The 18627-nt window shown below is 44.9% G+C and overlaps 1 protein-coding gene across 4 annotated transcripts in view; it reads left to right on the forward strand.

Annotated features, from left to right (window-relative positions):
- LOC124116551 (protein Aster-B-like) overlaps positions 1 to 18627 on the forward strand; it is a 95415-nt gene that overhangs the window by 59190 nt on the left and 17598 nt on the right. For all 4 annotated transcript variants that reach the window (XM_048393934.1, XM_048393935.1, XM_048393937.1 and 1 more), the window contains exons 4-6: positions 13103 to 13187; positions 14413 to 14516; positions 15404 to 15580. In XM_048393934.1, the coding sequence (XP_048249891.1) occupies positions 13103 to 13187; positions 14413 to 14516; positions 15404 to 15580 (366 nt within the window). The remainder of the gene's footprint in view (positions 1 to 13102; positions 13188 to 14412; positions 14517 to 15403; positions 15581 to 18627) is intronic.

Below are 18627 nucleotides of genomic sequence, written 5' to 3' on the forward strand. Positions count from 1 at the left end.
ATAATCTGATTGGTTCAAGATTGCACACTAACTGAAAATAAACCAACGTCTCCATTACATTCAGCGTTAGAAATTGGCACTAGTCCTATAGTCCTTGTCAAACTGCCCAATGGTTAAGGTATCATAAGGGCTAGTAGAAATTTGCCATTTTTAAGGGTTTTGCTATATATTATCATTATAAGGACTAGTGGCTGAAAACTGTTAGTTTCTAACCCTGTCATTCGTACTATATCAATAACATGATAGTTTTAATGAAATCAGAAATTCAAATTGACAAACAAAGAAAGTAATTTACCAGGGGTAAGTTTATTCGGCGTCACGACAGTCGTCACTTGTTTGTAAACATAATGGTCATTCGGCTGCGAAGCATGGTTGTGGCCACCTATCACAGTGGGGAGTTTTGACTGGTGGCAGCGATAGTATAGAGAGCTCCACGAATGGGCCATCGCTGTGAAGAGCTTGGAGATCCCTGCACAAAGGGAGGTAACACAGTTCTACATTCCCTGTCTCTGCCTTTGAGAACATTTGAAGATAGGAACGGAATTGTTTATTACAGGTCAGTTATTGTGGAAGTGACATCTAAAGCCTTAATCTAAAGGGGGGTAGGCTGTACCAGTTGGCGGTCATAGCAAGACCTTTAGATACCATTCTCTATGCCAGCACCTGTTGTGTGTTGACTCTCACTCCTAGATGGAAACACATCCTATGAAAACCTCCTCACATCCCCTCCACTTTCCAATAATGAAATTCACATGACTTTCTTTTAAATTACCCTTTCTTGATCCCAGTCAATGTTGCAGACTGACTTGGTTTATCATTGGCATCTGCACAAAGCGATCTTAGCGCTAAGATGATCGTAACTCCCATACCTTAACAGAGGCTTACAGTAGTCGTTGGGCTAAGATCGCTTTGTGCAAGTGGGCCCAGGCCCCTGTTCCACAAAGCGATCTTAGCGCTTAGATGATCGTAACTCCCGTACCTTAACAGAGGCTTACAATAGTCATTGTGCTAAGATCGCTTTGTGCAAGTGGGCCCAGGGCCCTGTTCCACTAAGATGATCGTAACTCCCATACCTTAACAGAGGCTTACAATAGTCGTTGGGCTAAGATTGCTTTGTGCAAGTGGGCCCAGGGCCCTGTTCCACAAAGCAATCTTAGCGCTAAGATGATCGTAACTCCCATACCATAACAGAGGCTTACAATAGTCGTTGGGCTAAGATCGCTTTGTGCAAGTGGGCCCAGGGCCCTGTTCCACAAAGCTATCTTAGCGCTAAGATGATCGTAACTCCCATACCTTAACAGAGGCTTACAATAGTCGTTGGGCTAAGTTCGCTTTGTGCAAGTGGGCCCTGAACTCGCAGCCAGAGTTATATCCGGTCAGAGCAGCAGTGTAACACATGCAATAGAAAGGTTTGGACCAAAAGAAAAGCTGAGTGTGGGAGTGGGGCTTAAGCTTATGTGGTTACCCTGTGACCACAGCATTCCATAATTAGCTAACTCTGACATTTGACAGCCGGAATTCTGATCAGCGAGTGTGTATCCTGTCCACTTCACATAGGGTGTGTTGGCATAGGCCTTGAGCTGTGAGCACTTCACACATGAGTAGTTTCTGTAGTGGTGATGGTCCATGGTATGTAATGTGCAGGAATGTAGAGGAATACCCCAGTGGTGCAAGTGTTCCTTCACAGTTGGATGTGTTTGGTCAGAAGATGTGGAGGTTTGTATAGCAGTGCTAGATGTCATCGTTGACTGGAGTTTTGTCAGTGTTTCAATGTTGTTGTAACAATGCAGTGGAATTATGAACATCGGTTGCAGCTTAATCATTCCGTAATTCAGTGTTGTTGCAAAATGAAAGGGAGACAAAAATACTAGGTGCATGACAGATATATGATCATTTCTGCACAGTGAACATTTCAAACTAGTGAGTGAAGACAGAACAATATTGGTGGTGGATAAAAGACCAATGTTATTGCAGTTAAACAGATAGACCAACGTTGTTGCTGAATAACAGATAGACCAACGTTGTTGTATACTGATAGACCAACGTTGTTGCTGAATAACAGATAGACCAATGTTGTTGTGTAACAGATAGACCAACAATGTTGCAAGATAACAGGTAGACCAACATTGTTGTATAACAGATAGACAAACACTGTTGCTGTATAACAGATAGACCAACAGTGTTGCAGGATAACAGATACACCAACATTGATGCTGTATAACAGATACACCAACAATTTTGCTGGATAACATATAGACCAACATTGTTGCTGGATAACAGATAGACCAATGTTGTGTAACATATAGACCAACATTGTTGCTGGATAACAGATAGACCAATGTTGTGTAACAGAAAGACCAACATTGTTGCTGGATAGGAGATAGACCAACATTGTTGCTGGATAACAGATAGACCATTGTTGTATAACAGATAGACCAACATTGTTGCTGTATAACAGATAGACCAACATTGTTAGTGTATAACAGGTAGACCAACATTGTTGTATAACAGATACACCAACATTGTTGCTGTATAACAGATATACCAACGTTGTTGCAGGATAACAGATAGACCAATATTGTTGCTGGATAGCAGATAGACCAACATTGTTGCTTGATAACAGATAGATCAATGTTGTTGTGTAACAGATAGACCAACATTGTTGCTGGATAACAGATAGACCAACATTGTTGCTGGATAACAGATAGACCAACATTGTTGCAGGATAACAGATAGACCAACAATGTTGCAAGATAACAGATAGACCAATATTGTTGCTATATAACAGATCGACCAACAATGTTGCAGGATAACAGAGAGACCAACATTGTTACTGTATAACAGATAGACCAACATTGTTGCTGGATAACAGATAGACCAACATTGTTATGGTATAACAGGTAGACCAACATTGTTGTATAACAGATAGACCAACAATGTTGTAGGATAACAGATACACCAACATTGTTGCTTGATAACAGATATACCAACATTGTTGCAGGATAACAGATAGACCAATACTGTTGCTGGGCAGCAGATAGACCAACATTGTTGCTTGATAACAGATAGACCGACATTGTTGCTGGATAACAGATAGACCAACATTGTTGCTGGATAACCAGTCAACATTGTCAGGATCACAGATTGGTGTTGTTTTAGTATAACAGTAAGGCCAACATTGTTGCATGATAACAGATGACCAGTCTTTTTGCTGTGTATTTATATATCTATATGGCCATCCATGTTATGTTGCAAGAGCAGAACACATTGAACATCCAGTGCGAAGTGTGTACACACCAATTTTCTCTAGGTAGCATGAACACTGACAAACAATTCCAGCGAGACTCAGTCATATATATGCTATGAGAACCCAATCAGATGTTTGGTATGTGATACAGATAATATAGAATGGGTCTGACCTGTTCCCAGTGAGTCCCGTAGTCCACATTCACTGCCATCTGTCATATGAATATGTATGGCACAACAATTACTTGATATGAATAAATTTGTTTGGCATATAGAATTAGCAGGGGTTATACAACCAGAAGCACCTGATTGGTCGTGCGAAGTTACCTGCTGATAAGATCCACACAACTGTTAGAGGACATGTGTTCTGTAGTGATTTGCTTTGATGTGGAACATCTGTTGTATCTGTGACAAGGTACTGTCAGAGGGATACAATGTAGTCCTGTCTGTCACCAAGTGTATGCAACAGCACTGCTTGATACTGGACTGTGTGGAACACCCAGGGACTACAGGAATAAGACTTGGAGCTTTATCTGTACACTCAAAAGGGTATATACAGGAGTGAGACTTTGATAATGTTGAGGCATCTGTGGTCCCAGTAGGACTTTGATACTGGCCTGTGACACATCAACTGTGTGGTCCCAGTAAGACTTTGATACTGGCCTGTGACACATCAACTGTGTGGTCCCAGTAAGACTTTGATACTGGCCTGTGTCACATCAACTGTGTGGTCCCAGTAAGACTTTGATACTGGCCTGTGTCACATCAACTGTGTGGTCCCAGTAAGACTTTGATACTGGCCTGTGTCACATCAACTGTGTGGTCCCAGTAAGACTTTGATACTGGCCTGTGTCACATCAACTGTGTGGTCCCAGTAAGACTTTGATACTGGCCTGTGACACATCAACTGTGTGGTCCCAGTAAGACTTTGATACTGGCCTGTGTCACATCAACTGTGTGGTCCCAGTAAGACTTTGATACTGGCCTGTGTCACATCAACTGTGTGGTCCCAGTAAGACTTTGATACTGGCCTGTGTCACATCAACTGTGTGGTCCCAGTAAGACTTTGATACTGGCCTGTGTCACATCAACTTTGTGGTCCCAGTAAGACTTTGATACTGGCCTGTGTCACATCAACTGTGTGGTCCCAGTAAGACTTTGATACTGGCCTGTGTCACATCAACTGTGTGGTCCCAGTAAGACTTTGATACCGGCCTGTGTCACATCAACTGTGTGGTCCCAGTAAGACTTTGATACTGGCCTGTGTCACATCAACTGTGTGGTCCCAGTAAGACTTTGATACCGGCCTGTGTCACATCAACTGTGTGGTCCCAGTAAGACTTTGATACCGGCCTGTGTCACATCAACTGTGTGGTCCCAGTAAGACTTTGATACTGGCCTGTGTCACATCAACTGTGTGGTCCCAGTAAGACTTTGATACTGGCCTGTGTCACATCAACTGTGTTGTCCCAGTAGGACTTTGATACTGGCCTGTGTCACATCAACTGTGTGGTCCCGGCACCTGCAGCACGATGGACGCGATTGACTACAGCAAGATGGAGGAGTTCGATATGTTGTATACATCCATCGCATATCGACCTCCAGGGATGAACCCCTTGCCTCACAAATCTCGACCAAGAAAGGTAGGACAAGCTTGTTCAAAATAAGCATGAAAGTCAAGGGTCCTGTGTCAACACCGTGTTGCAGCAAACCTTAAATAACGATCACAAATCAATTATCAATCACTTGTTTTTCGTTGTGATAGGAAAGTTTACGTACTTTGAGGAGTTTGGGTAAGAACAAATACAGGATAATTTATATTTATCATGCTAAAATGATAAATATAAGTTTTGTCAATGAGTTTAAATGAAATTAAATATATTTAGCCACCAATGTTCGCAGATATTCCTAATTGCCACTGTTTGAAGGGGTGATCTTTGTGTTGCTTCTCTTGTCAGTATTGCAGAGACGAGGATGATGGCAGACAGCTTGCCACCAAACTAGGTCACATTCACCTTTGACCCAGTCAGGTTGACAGGTCACCTTTGAACATGTTTATTCCTTAATCTGTTGCTATGGCAATGTGACACTAGGCACCTGACTCTGTCAACTGTGAGCTGGTCAGTGTGGTTGTGTGTGTGATGTACTCTGATAGGTCAGAAGGTCTGGGGATGTGACACTAGGGACCTGACACTGTGAGCTGGTCAGTGTGATGTGGGATGTACACTGATGGGGGGACACTGGTGGCCCAGTCGTCTGAGGTGCCGCGATTCGCTGTGCAGATTTGCGTCCTTTGGGCACGCCAGAAACCTATGATCATGGGTTCAATCCTGGTTCTCCCCGATTATGTTTCTAGGTTTGTCAGCACCATACCCGTGCTCGTGGGTTTCATCGAAGTGGTAAACGTCTCAGGCCTGCATCACTTCAGGCTTTCCTCCCACTTTAAGCTGACACTTTGTGATATAACTGGAATACTGTTAAAAAGGGGCGTTAAACCCAACTCACTCACTCACACAGTGATAGGGCAGAAGGTCTGGGGATGTCACACTAGGCACCTGACAGTGTCAACTTTGGCAAGTCTAGATTTCTTCAGTTTCAGGCTGATCATATGGGCTCCTTTCTATTTCATACTACAAGTCATATTAAACAAGAAATCTGTTGAGACGAATTTCATTACAGAGACTTAATGTGTGTCTAATTAGTAGTGAGTGAGTACTGTTTTACACCACTGTCAACAATATCCCAGCAATATCACGACAGGGGACACCAGAAGGGGGCTTCACAAATTGTACCCATGTGGGGCCTGACAAGCAAACACTTTAACCACTAGGATTCCCCACTACCCCGTCTAGGGTGTGCTGTCACACAGGTCGTCAGTCAGGGCATTAAGTGTACAATGTTCTTGATAATTATGCTCTAATTGATCAAAAACCTATGTAAATATTATTATAAAACACAAACAACCCACTGTATTGGGCTGGTACTTATCCCTTGATGAACAAGTCAGCAAAGAGTAGTGAGAAAATATCTGATAATCTCTTAAATCCAAATAAGGGATCATTTCAAAAATTTGATGTCACATTAACTTCTGACATTTAGGGGTTGAACAGGTCTGCAAGAATCCTAGCTGACAGAATCCAATTTTCAGGATATATGCTGTTCAAGCTCGAATCCCAAGATTTAAATCTGAAATACGGGGGCACGGGTGGCCCAGTCGTCTATGGCGCTGCGATTCGCTGTGCAGAGTTGCATCCCTTGGGCACACCAGAAACTTATGATTGTGGGTTCGAATCCCGGTTCGCCCAGATTATGTTTCTAGGTTTGTCAGCACCATACCCGTGCTCGTGGGTTTCACCAAAGAGGTAAACGTCTGAGACCTGCATCACCTCGGGCTTTCCTCCCACATTAAGCTGACACGCCGTGATATAACTGGAATACTGTTAAAAGCGGCGTTAAACCCAACTCACTCACACTCACTAAATCTGAAATAAACAGCATCAGGGGTGTAAGAAGAGTTGAGAGACAAGACAGTCATCTTGTATTCACACATTTATTACCCAATATCATGGCGGGGGACACCAGAAATGGGCTTCACACATTGTACCCATGTGGGGAAATGAACCCGGGTCTTAGGCGTGACGAGACCGCCTCCGTGGTCTAGTGGTAGAGCGTCCGCCCGGAGAGCGGAAGGTCCAGGGTTCGATCCCGGGCCGCGTCATACAAAAAGACGTTAAAAGATTGCACTTGTTGTTAACCTGTCTGGCGCTCGGCATTAAGGGGCTAAAACAAGGACTGGTCGGCTCGGAGTCAGTATACTGTGTCTGAGTGGGGTATTCATGTTAAACTGCGGCATGGTATCTCAGTGAGCTAGCACTATAAATCGGCATCAGTCCGGACTAGTACAAGCAGCCACACACACACATACACGTGCATGCACGTCGCTATATAAGTGCAATAATCTTGGACGCGACGTTAAACCCAATTTCACCTCACCTCACCTTAGGCGTGACGAGTGAACGCTTTAACCACTAGGCTACCTGACCGCCCCGAGTGTCTGAATGGCGTCATAGCTGAAGATTGTTAACGTCATTGGTTTTCTAGGACAGTGGTGGTGATAAGTGCATTTTTCTAAAGGGGAGCTCAAAAGGATTACAAAATAATGGGCAATAAATAAATTATTACACTAATGTGGGTCATGCTGATTTTACGAAACTTATGAACTCTCTCGGTTGGGAAATACAAGAATTCTGACACTCGTTTCAGAAAACCAGTATGACACACATGCTCTTATATAATAATCTCTTTTTATGCTGAATAAGCTGTTTGGTGTTGTCAGAACATCACCTGTTTTCAGGGATTTACCTGGGTTATTTAGTTTGGGAGTCGAGGGAATTCGGATCCTTTAATTGAAGGGGTCCAGGTTAAAAATGGGGGTCCTGTGCTATAAAATGGGGATCCCAGAGAAATGGGACGTGAGACTACACATGCTCGGAGGCCGTTCACCATCTGAAATTTTTCAGGGATAGTCTCAAAGCTGAAGGAATTAAATTTTTTGTTCTACTTTTTCACTGCTACTTATTAGGCAGCAACCTGTCAGCTGTTGTTGTGATGGAATGTGAAATGTAATGCAATGCATATTTCATGGGAATGTATGGAGATGGAACTAGCAGTCGTATAGCAACTGTATAAAGTTACACGTTTGTTTACTAGTCGTTTCAAGTGCAGATAGGTCCTACGAGGCCTTGACTACCAGTAGTTCCAAATGCAGATAGGTGCTACGAGGCCTTGACTACCAGTAGTTCCAAGTGCAGACAGGTCCTACAAGGTATTGACTACCAGTAGTTCCAAGTGCAGACAGGTGCTACGAGGCCTTGCATACAAGGTGCAGGCCTTGACTGCCAGTAGTTCCAAGTGCAGACAGGACCTACAAGGTCTTGACTACCAGTAGTTCCAAGTGCAGACAGGTGCTATGAGGCCTTGCGTACAAGGTGTAGGCCTTGACTGCCAGTAGTTCCAAGTGCAGACAGGTCCTACAAGGTCTTGACTACCAGTAGTTCCAAGTGCAGACAGGTCCTACAAGGTCTTGACTACCAGTAGTTCCAAGTGCAGATAGGTGCTATGAGGCCTTGACTACCAGTAGTTCTAAGTGCAGACAGGTCCTACGAGGCCTTGAGTACAAAGTGAAGCCCTTGACTGCCTGTAGTTCCAAGTGTTGACAGGTCCAACGAGGCCTTGACTACCAGCAGTTCCAAGTGCAGATAGGTCCTCAAGGCCTTGACTACCAGTAGTTCCAAGTGCAGACAGGTCCTACAAGGTCTTGACTACCAGTAGTTCCAAGTGCAGACAGGTCCTACAAGGTCTTGACTACCAGTAGTTCCAAGTGCAGACAGGTGCTATGAGGCCTTGCATACAAGGTGCAGGCCTTGACTGCCAGTAGTTCCAAGTGCAGACAGGTCCTACAAGGTCTTGACTACCAGTAGTTCCAAGTGCAGACAGGTCCTACAAGGTCTTGACTACCAGTAGTTCCAAGTGCAGACAGGTCCTACAAGGTCTTAACTACCAGTAGTTCCAAGTGCAGACAGGTCCTACAAGGTCTTGACTACCAGTAGTTCCAAGTGCAGACAGGTCCTACAAGGTCTTAACTACCAGTAGTTCCAAGTGCAGACAGGTCCTACAAGGTCTTGACTACCAGTAGTTCCAAGTGCAGATAGGTCCTACAAGGTCTTGACTACCAGTAGTTCCAAGTGCAGACAGGTGCTACGAGGCCTTGCGTACAAGGTGCAGGCCTTGACTGCCAGTAGTTCCAAGTGCAGACAGGTGCTGCGAGGCCTTGACTACCACTATTTCCAAGTGCAGACAGGTGCTATGAGGCCTTGACTACCAATTTTTTCCAAGTGCAGACAGGTGCTATGAGGCCTTGACTACCAAATTTTTCCAAGTGCAGACAGGTGCTGCGGGGCCTTGACTACCAGTAGTTCCAAGTGCAGACAGGACCTACAAGGTCTTGACTACCAGTAGTTCCAAGTGCAGACAGGTGCTATGAGGCCTTGCGTACAAGGTGTAGGCCTTGACTGCCAGTAGTTCCAAGTGCAGACAGGTCCTACAAGGTCTTGACTACCAGTAGTTCCAAGTGCAGACAGGTCCTACAAGGTCTTGACTACCAGTAGTTCCAAGTGCAGATAGGTGCTATGAGGCCTTGACTACCAGTAGTTCTAAGTGCAGACAGGTCCTACGAGGCCTTGAGTACAAAGTGAAGCCCTTGACTGCCTGTAGTTCCAAGTGTTGACAGGTCCAACGAGGCCTTGACTACCAGCAGTTCCAAGTGCAGATAGGTCCTCAAGGCCTTGACTACCAGTAGTTCCAAGTGCAGACAGGTCCTACAAGGTCTTGACTACCAGTAGTTCCAAGTGCAGACAGGTCCTACAAGGTCTTGACTACCAGTAGTTCCAAGTGCAGACAGGTGCTATGAGGCCTTGCATACAAGGTGCAGGCCTTGACTGCCAGTAGTTCCAAGTGCAGACAGGTCCTACAAGGTCTTGACTACCAGTAGTTCCAAGTGCAGACAGGTCCTACAAGGTCTTGACTACCAGTAGTTCCAAGTGCAGACAGGTCCTACAAGGTCTTAACTACCAGTAGTTCCAAGTGCAGACAGGTCCTACAAGGTCTTGACTACCAGTAGTTCCAAGTGCAGACAGGTCCTACAAGGTCTTAACTACCAGTAGTTCCAAGTGCAGACAGGTCCTACAAGGTCTTGACTACCAGTAGTTCCAAGTGCAGATAGGTCCTACAAGGTCTTGACTACCAGTAGTTCCAAGTGCAGACAGGTGCTACGAGGCCTTGCGTACAAGGTGCAGGCCTTGACTGCCAGTAGTTCCAAGTGCAGACAGGTGCTGCGAGGCCTTGACTACCACTATTTCCAAGTGCAGACAGGTGCTATGAGGCCTTGACTACCAATTTTTTCCAAGTGCAGACAGGTGCTATGAGGCCTTGACTACCAAATTTTTCCAAGTGCAGACAGGTGCTGCGGGGCCTTGACTACCAGTAGTTCCAAGTGCAGACAGGTGCTATGAGGCCTTGACTACCAAATTTGACTAAAACTTTCTGAGCCCTGCTAGGTTATAAGTTACACGACCTCAGGTTCAGCCACTTTGCAGCCTCCACCATTTAGTTGTAGGCCAGTTAGTTTGGACAAGGGCCAGTAACATTTGAAAAAAGCAAACTCTGCTGGCTACATACATTTTTTTTTGTAAAATCTACCCCTGCATAAAAATGATTGCTGCTGAAAAAGAACCACTTTATTCTTTATATGTAACAAGTTAAAATCACATGTAAGTGGAATATTTCCGATAGAACTAAAAAACCCGAACGATTTTGTATGGATGAATACACTGTTCTGTAAAACACGGATGGTGGCAAATGGGCGATTCCTTGGCCTTGATGACGACATCAAATTGTGATTTGTTAGTCAGCGTAAACTCGGTAAGAAAATGTAAAAAAAAAGTAAATGTATTTGTTAATGAGCATGCATGAACCTTGCATGGCGCATGACTTTCCAATTCACTGCACAACAGGGTATGACTGGGTTGTCAGTCTCAGTAATTGTCTTTGTGTGCCAACAGCAGGGAGCAATGTTCTTAGTATTCTTCACTGGATGACTCTTGTGACAGATTGGGGGACAAGATGATCATCATTCAAGTCATGATGACAATTGTGACATTTTTCGTGTGCACTCTGACCTCATGATGACCCTCTGACTAAAGTGTTCCTGGATCAGTCAGCTTGAGTTTGGTGAGGCACTCTGACCTCATGATGACCCTCTGACTAAAGTGCTACTGGATCAGTCAGCTTGAGTTTGGTGAGGCACTCTGACCTCATGATGACCCTCTGACTTAAGGGTTCCTGGATCAGTCAGCTTGAGTTTGGTGAGGCACTCTGACCTCATTATGACCCTTTGACTGAAGGGTTCCTGGATCAGTCAGCTTCAGTTTGGTGAGGCACTCTGACCTCATGATGACCCTTTGACTGAAGGGTTCCTGGATCAGTCAGCTTGAGTTTGGTGAGGCACTCTGGCCTCATGATGACCCTTTGACTAAAGTGTTCCTGGATCAGTCAGCTTGAATTTGGTGAGGCACTCTGACCTCATTATGGCCCTCTGACTAAACTGTTCCTGGATCAGTCAGCTTGAGTTTGGTGAGGCACTCTGACCTCATTATGACCCTTTGACTGAAGGGTTCCTGGATCAGTCAGCTTGAGTTTGGTGAGGCACTCTGGCCTCATGATGACCCTCTGACTAAAGTGTTCCTGTGGATCAGTCACCTTGAATTTGGTGAGGCACTCTGACCTCATTATGACCCTCTGACTAAAGTGTTCCTGTGGATCAGTCAGCTTGAATTTGGTGAGGCACTCTGACCTCATTATGACCCTCTGACTAAAGTGTTCCTGGATCAGTCAGCTTAAATTTGGTGAGGCACTCTGACCTCATTATGACCCTCTGACTAAAGTGTTCCTGGATCAGTCAGCTTGAGTTTGGTGAGGCACTCTGACCTCATGATGACCCTCTGACTTAAGTGTTCCTGGATCAGTCAGCTTGAGTTTGGTGAGGCACTCTGACCTCATTATGACCCTCTGACTAAAGTGTTCCTGGATCAGTCAGCTTAAATTTGGTGAGGCACTCTGACCTCATTATGACCCTCTGACTAAAGTGTTCCTGGATCAGTCAGCTTGAGTTTGGTGAGGCACTCTGACCTCATGATGACCCTCTGACTTAAGTGTTCCTGGATCAGTCAGCTTGAGTTTGGTGAGGCACTCTGACCTCATGATGACCCTCTGACTAAAGTGCTCCTTGATCAGTCAGCTTGAGTTTGGTGAGGCACTCTGACCTCATGATGACCCTCTGACCAAAGTGCTACTGGATCAGTCAGCTTCAGTTTGGTGTAACTGTCATGTTTGTTCAGTTCCTAACTTCAGTTCGGTAATGAATATATTTCTACTGTATTGTGATCATAAGGTAAAACATTTTCTCTTTTAATAAAAATTAAATTGTGATGAGAGTTTTATTTAGCCCTTATAGTCATGTGCAAGTTATTCTATTGATTAGTTTCATGTTTGTGTGGCTTGGAAATGTTGCAATTATTCCCTGTTTAACAGAACATGTTTCATTATTATGCATGCAGACAAATAATGGGAGCACTGCATTCAAGATTACGCTCTACAATAGGGCTAATCAGACCAGGAAGAGTATTGGCTAATGAGCTGCTCGATGTTTATCACTAACCAACCAGCCTTCCAGTGATTTTACTTTTCACAAGTAGATTTAGACTAACAATCACAGTCAGTCATAGGTCAACATCACCTTGCCAGATACTACATGCACTTTGTAGTGCCTGCTTGGGGCCCAGGATTGTGAGTGTAGGGCCCTGAATGAATGTGTTATCCTGACCGGGAGATAAGTTGTGTTGTCACCACCAGTGTGTGATATACGGCTCATATCTGCCAACATGGTGTTACGAAATGTGGTCTCTGCAGGGATTCATGTTGTCTCAGTGTGCTTCTCAAACATTGCTTCTTCTCGAACATTTCCCTTTACTTCCACCCCCGTGACGGTCCGTGTTAGAACTGGCTTGTCATAAGAGGCGACTAATGTGATCGGGTGGTCAGGCTCGCTGGATTGGTTGATGCATGTCATTGCATCCCAATTCCGAAATCGATGCTCAAGATGTCAATCACTGGACTGTCTTGTCTAGACTCAATTAATTATAGCTTCAGCTCCTGCTTCACCATGTATCCTATGGGCCACATCCGGCTTTGCATAAGTCCTGTGTCAGTTTTAGACATTAATGAAGTTGTTCTGTTTCAGATGCTGGCTCCAAGCTACAAAACCAAGACAGATGACTTCCGCAAAACATTCAAGGATATCCCTCATGAAGAACGCCTCATTGTCGGTGAGTTGTCTGCTGTTGTGGTTTGATCAGGCTGGCCGTCTCCATGGCATGTGGATTGAGTGTCTGCCTGAGTGTCTGCCTGAGTGTCTGCCTGAGTGCTAAAGGTCAGTGGTTCGAACCCCTGCCCATCTCTGGTCCAGTGGAATGAGTGTCTGCCCAGAGAGCAGTAGGCTGCTTCGATCCCTGTAAAAAGTGGTACACATTCTAAGCCTGCCTATCAAGGGGATATAAGGACTGGTTAGCTTGGTGTCGATAAATTGTGTCTGAGTATGGTATCTGTGTTAAACTGTGACATGTCTTAGTGGCCTAGTGCTATAAAACCGACGTTAGTAAGGACTAGTACAAGCGAATATAAGTCCAATAATCTTGAAAACAATGTTAAGCCCCTTTTCACCTCACCAGTTTGTAAGGGTCATTGACTTTGTGCACTGTGGAAGGGAACAGGTGCTCCAATTCCTGTCTGTTACGAAAACATGCAAGTCTTACTGCCCAACTGTCTCATGGCATCAGGAAGACCAGATTGCTGAGGACAAGGAACTATCCAATGATGGTGGTCTTAAGTGAATAGCAGAATTTGAGGGCTATAATTCTGAACCGGTTCTCAATGTTTCAATTTTGCTTCAAATGGGAACTGTATAAAACTGTCTGAAAGTGTAAACAAACAGGACTAACTATGAACTCTGAGCACTAGTGAAATAAGGTTTCTCTAGTCCTCTGGACTTGTCTTAAAGACCCGTGAAGATTCCAGGGTAGAAAAGGTCTTCAGCAACCCATACTTGCCGTAAAAAGCGACTATGCTTGTCGTAAAAGGCGACTAACAGGATCGGGTAGTCAGGCTCGCTGACTTGGTTGATACAAGTCATCGATCCCAATTGCGTGGATCGATGCTCATGATCTCAATCACTGGATTGTCTGGTCCAGATTCGATTATTTTACAGACCACCGTCATATAGCTGGAATATTGCTGAGTGCGGCGTTTAACAACAATTAATCAATCAATCAATTGTCTTAAAAGATGAATTTCTGAGCCAGTAAAGTCATATGTTATAAAGATAAATTTCTGAGGCTCTAAAGTCATAACTTCAAGAGATGAAGTGTGAGTCTGTAAAAAGATGAATTTCTGAGGCTGTAAAGTCCTGTCTTAAAAAGATGAATTTCTGAGACTGTAAAGTCCTGTCTTAAAAAGCTGTGAGGCCCATTTGACGTGACCGGCTTGTGTTGTCAGACTACTCGTGTGCGCTGCAGAAGGACATCTTGGTGCAGGGGCGGATGTACATCACGCAAAACTGGATCTGCTTCTACGCCAACATCTTCAGATGGGAAACTGTGGTCAGTGAAATGTTCATACATCTGTCCCAAAATCTTAAGATTTCTTGCAAATACCCCACCTCTATCACATCATAGCCATAAATCCATCACACTATAAAATCTTCAGATTTTCAACAAAGGTCCTCTTCACTGCCAACTATCCTTGATCAGTTGTGCAGGAAATGAGTGTCTTGCTACCCATCTACTTTCATAGCTGTCAACCATCCCAAATTTATCATTTTTGTTATAAATTTGCAACTGAAATATGAAAATATGATTTCTTCCATACATATGAGTTCTATGCCTTTTCTATGATAAAACTCACAAAATGAAACTTTCATACATACCGGTAAAGGGTGGATAATTATCTTGTATCACATTATGAACTAACGTGGGGAGTGAAATATGCTGGTGTTGTACATCACGAAACCATCAACCAATGTCAGTTCATCTCAAGGAGCATACGAACGCCTCCGTGGTCTAGTGGTAGAGCGTCCGCCCGGAGAGCGGAAGGTCCGGGGTTCAATCCCCGGCCGCGTCATACCAAAAGACGTTAAAAGATGGTACTAGTTGTTACCCTGTCTGGCACTTGGCTTTAAGGAGCCGAAACAAGGACTTGTCGGCTCGGAGTCAGTATACTGTGTCTGAGTTGGGTATTCATGTTAAACTGTGGCATGGTATCTCAGTGAGCTAGCACTATAAATCGGCATCAGTCCGGACTAGTACAAGCAGCCACACAAACACACATGCACGTCGCTATATAAGTGCGATAATCTTGGACGCGACGTTAAACCCCATTTCACCTCACCTCACTCAAGGAGCATACTGACAATAATGTATACCTTTATGTTAGCCCTGTTCTGCTGTCCACTTGCATGTCTGCTGTACGCCTAACATCACCTTTACAGCTAACCATACAGTGCAAGGAGATTACAGCTGTCACAAAGGAGAAAACAGCGCGAGTCATCCCAAATGCAATCGCCATAACAACGGAACGGGAAAAGTACTTCTTTACCTCCTTTGGTGCCAGGGATAAAACGTTCATGATGCTGTTTCGTATATGGCAGAATGCTCTCCTCGACCAGGTAGGATTTGTCTCCCCTTGTTTCCACTTCAGGTCTGATATTAACTTTTCATTTTCCCTGTTTGAACAAAAATATATATAAATGGGTATGTCTGTGGAAAAAGCGTTTTTTTCATTTTGAAACTGGGGCAAAGGAATCTTTTTGAATTACAGAAGTTGTTTCCATAGATAGATTTGTGATAGGGTTAGGCAAGGCAGGGTTTCACATCTATACCTTTGATAAAATAGTTTTAAGATATAATAAAACTTTTTGGAATGTGCTGATAACAATTAATATCATCACTAAATTGTCCTGAACCCTCTGTGGATGCTGGCTATATGGAGCCCATCACTGAATTGTCCTAAACCCTCTGGATGCTGGGGATATGGAGCCCATCACTGAATTGTCCTAAACCCTCTGTGGATGCTGGGGATACGGAGCCCATCACTGAATTCTCCTAAACCCTCTGTGGATGCTGGCTATATGGAGCCCATCACTGAATTGTCCTAAACCCTCTGGATGCTGGGAATATGGAGCCCATCACTGAATTGTCCTAAACCCTCTGTGGATGCTGGCTATATGGAGCCCATCACTGAATTGTCCTAAACCCTCTGGATGCTGGGGATATGGAGCCCATCACTGAATTGTCCTAAACCCTCTGTGGATGCTGGGGATACGGAGCCCATCACTGAATTGTCCTAAACCCTCCGGATGCTGGGGATATGGAGCCCATCACTGAATTGTCCTAAACCCTCTGTGGATGCTGGGTATATGGAGCCCATCACTGAATTGTCCTAAACCCTCTGTGGATGCTGGGGATATGGAGCCCATCACTGAATTGTCCTAAACCCTCTGTGGATGCTGGGGATATGGAGCCCATCACTGAATTGTCCTAAACCCTCTGTCGATGCTGGCTATATGGAGCCCATCACTGAATTGTCCTAAACCCTCTGTGGATGCTGGGAATAGCGAGCCCATCACTGAATTGTCCTAAACCCTCTGTGGATGCTGGGGCTATGGAGCCCATCACTAAATTGTCCTAAACCCTCTGTGGATGCTGGGTATACGGAGCCCATCACTGAATTGTCCTAAACCCTCTGGATGCTGGGTATACGGAGCCCATCACTGAATTCTCCTAAACCCTCTGTGGATGCTGGGGATATGGAGCCCATCACTGAATTGTCCTAAACCCTCTGTGGATGCTGGGTATATGGAGCCCATCACTGAATTGTCCTAAACCCTCTGTGGATGCTGGGGATATGGAGCCCATCACTGAATTGTCCTAAACCCTCTGTGGATGCTGGGGATATGGAGCCCATCACTGAATTGTCCTAAACCCTCTGTCGATGCTGGCTATATGGAGCCCATCACTGAATTGTCCTAAACCCTCTGTGGATGCTGGGAATAGCGAGCCCATCACTGAATTGTCCTAAACCCTCTGTGGATGCTGGGGCTATGGAGCCCATCACTAAATTGTCCTAAACCCTCTGTGGATGCTGGGTATACGGAGCCCATCACTGAATTGTCCTAAACCCTCTGTGAATGCTGGGTATACGGAGCCCATCACTGAATTCTCCTAAACCCTCTGTGGATGCTGGCTATACGGAGCGCATCACTGAATTGTCCTAAACCCTCTGTGGATGCTGGCTATACGGAGCCCATCACTGAATTGTCCTAAACCCTCTGTGGATGCTGGTTATATAGAGCCCTTCACTGAATTGTCCTAAACCCTCTGTGGATGCTGGGGATATGGAGCCCATCACTGAATTGTCCTAAACCCTCTGTGGATGCTGGCTATATGGAGCCCATCACTGAATTGTCCTAAACCCTGTGTGGATGCTGGGGATATGGAACCCATCACTGAATTGTCCTAAACCCTCTGTGGATGCTGGGAATATGGAGCCCATCACTGAATTGTCCTAAACCCTCTGTGGATGCTGGGAATATGGAGCCCATCACTGAATTGTCCTAAACCCTCTGTGGATGCTGGGGATATGGAGCCCATCACTGAATTGTCCTAAACCCTCTGGATGCTGGGGATACGGAGCCCATCACTGAATTGTCCTAAACCCTCTGTGGATGCTGGGGATATGGAGCCCATCACTGAATTGTCCTAAACCCTCTGTGGATGCTGGGGATATGGAGCCCATCACTGAATTGTCCTAAACCCTCTGTGGATGCTGGGAATATGGAGCCCATCACTGAATTGTCCTAAACCCTCTGGATGCTGGGGATACGGAGCCCATCACTGAATTGTCCTAAACCCTCTGTGGATGCTGGGGATATGGAGCCCATCACTGAATTGTCCTAAACCCTCTGTGGATGCTGGGGATATGGAGTCCATCACTGAATTGTCCTAAACCCTCTGTCGATGCTGGCTATATGGAGCCCATCACTGAATTGTCCTAAACCCTCTGTGGATGTTGGGGATATGGAGTCCATCACTGAATTGTCCTAAACCCTCTGTCGATGCTGGGAATATGGAGTCCATCACTGAATTGTCCTAAACCCTCTGTGGATGCTGGGAATATGGAGCCCATCACTGAATTGTCCTAAACCCTCTGTCGATGCTGGCTATATGGAGCCCATCACTGAATTGTCCTAAACCCTCTGTGGATGTTGGGGATATGGAGTCCATCACTGAATTGTCCTAAACCCTCTGTGGATGCTGGGAATATGGAGCCCATCACTGAATTGTCCTAAACCCTCTGTGGATGCTGGGGCTATGGAGCCCATCACTGAATTGTCCTAAACCCTCTGTGGATGTTGGGGATACGGAGCCCATCACTGAATTGTCCTAAACCCTGTGTGGATGCTCGGGCTATGGAGCCCATCACTGAATTGTCCTAAACCCTGTGTGGATGCTGGGAATATGGAGCCCAAATTTTATAGTGTTGTTCATTAGCCTGATTATAGTATTGTTTTCACCCTAGTTTTAAGGTCATATGTGTTGCTATTTATTGTTCTGTCCTTCAAGGACAGGTTCCTATGTCATACAAATGTATAACTTGTGTGTATTGTTGAGAGTGGCATATAAACATGCTCACTGACCACAATAAAGTTGTGTT

This window comes from Haliotis rufescens, unplaced genomic scaffold (assembly GCF_023055435.1).
Source record: "Haliotis rufescens isolate VD_foot unplaced genomic scaffold, xgHalRufe1.0.p SCAF_122, whole genome shotgun sequence".
Taxonomy (NCBI): domain Eukaryota; kingdom Metazoa; phylum Mollusca; class Gastropoda; order Lepetellida; family Haliotidae; genus Haliotis; species Haliotis rufescens.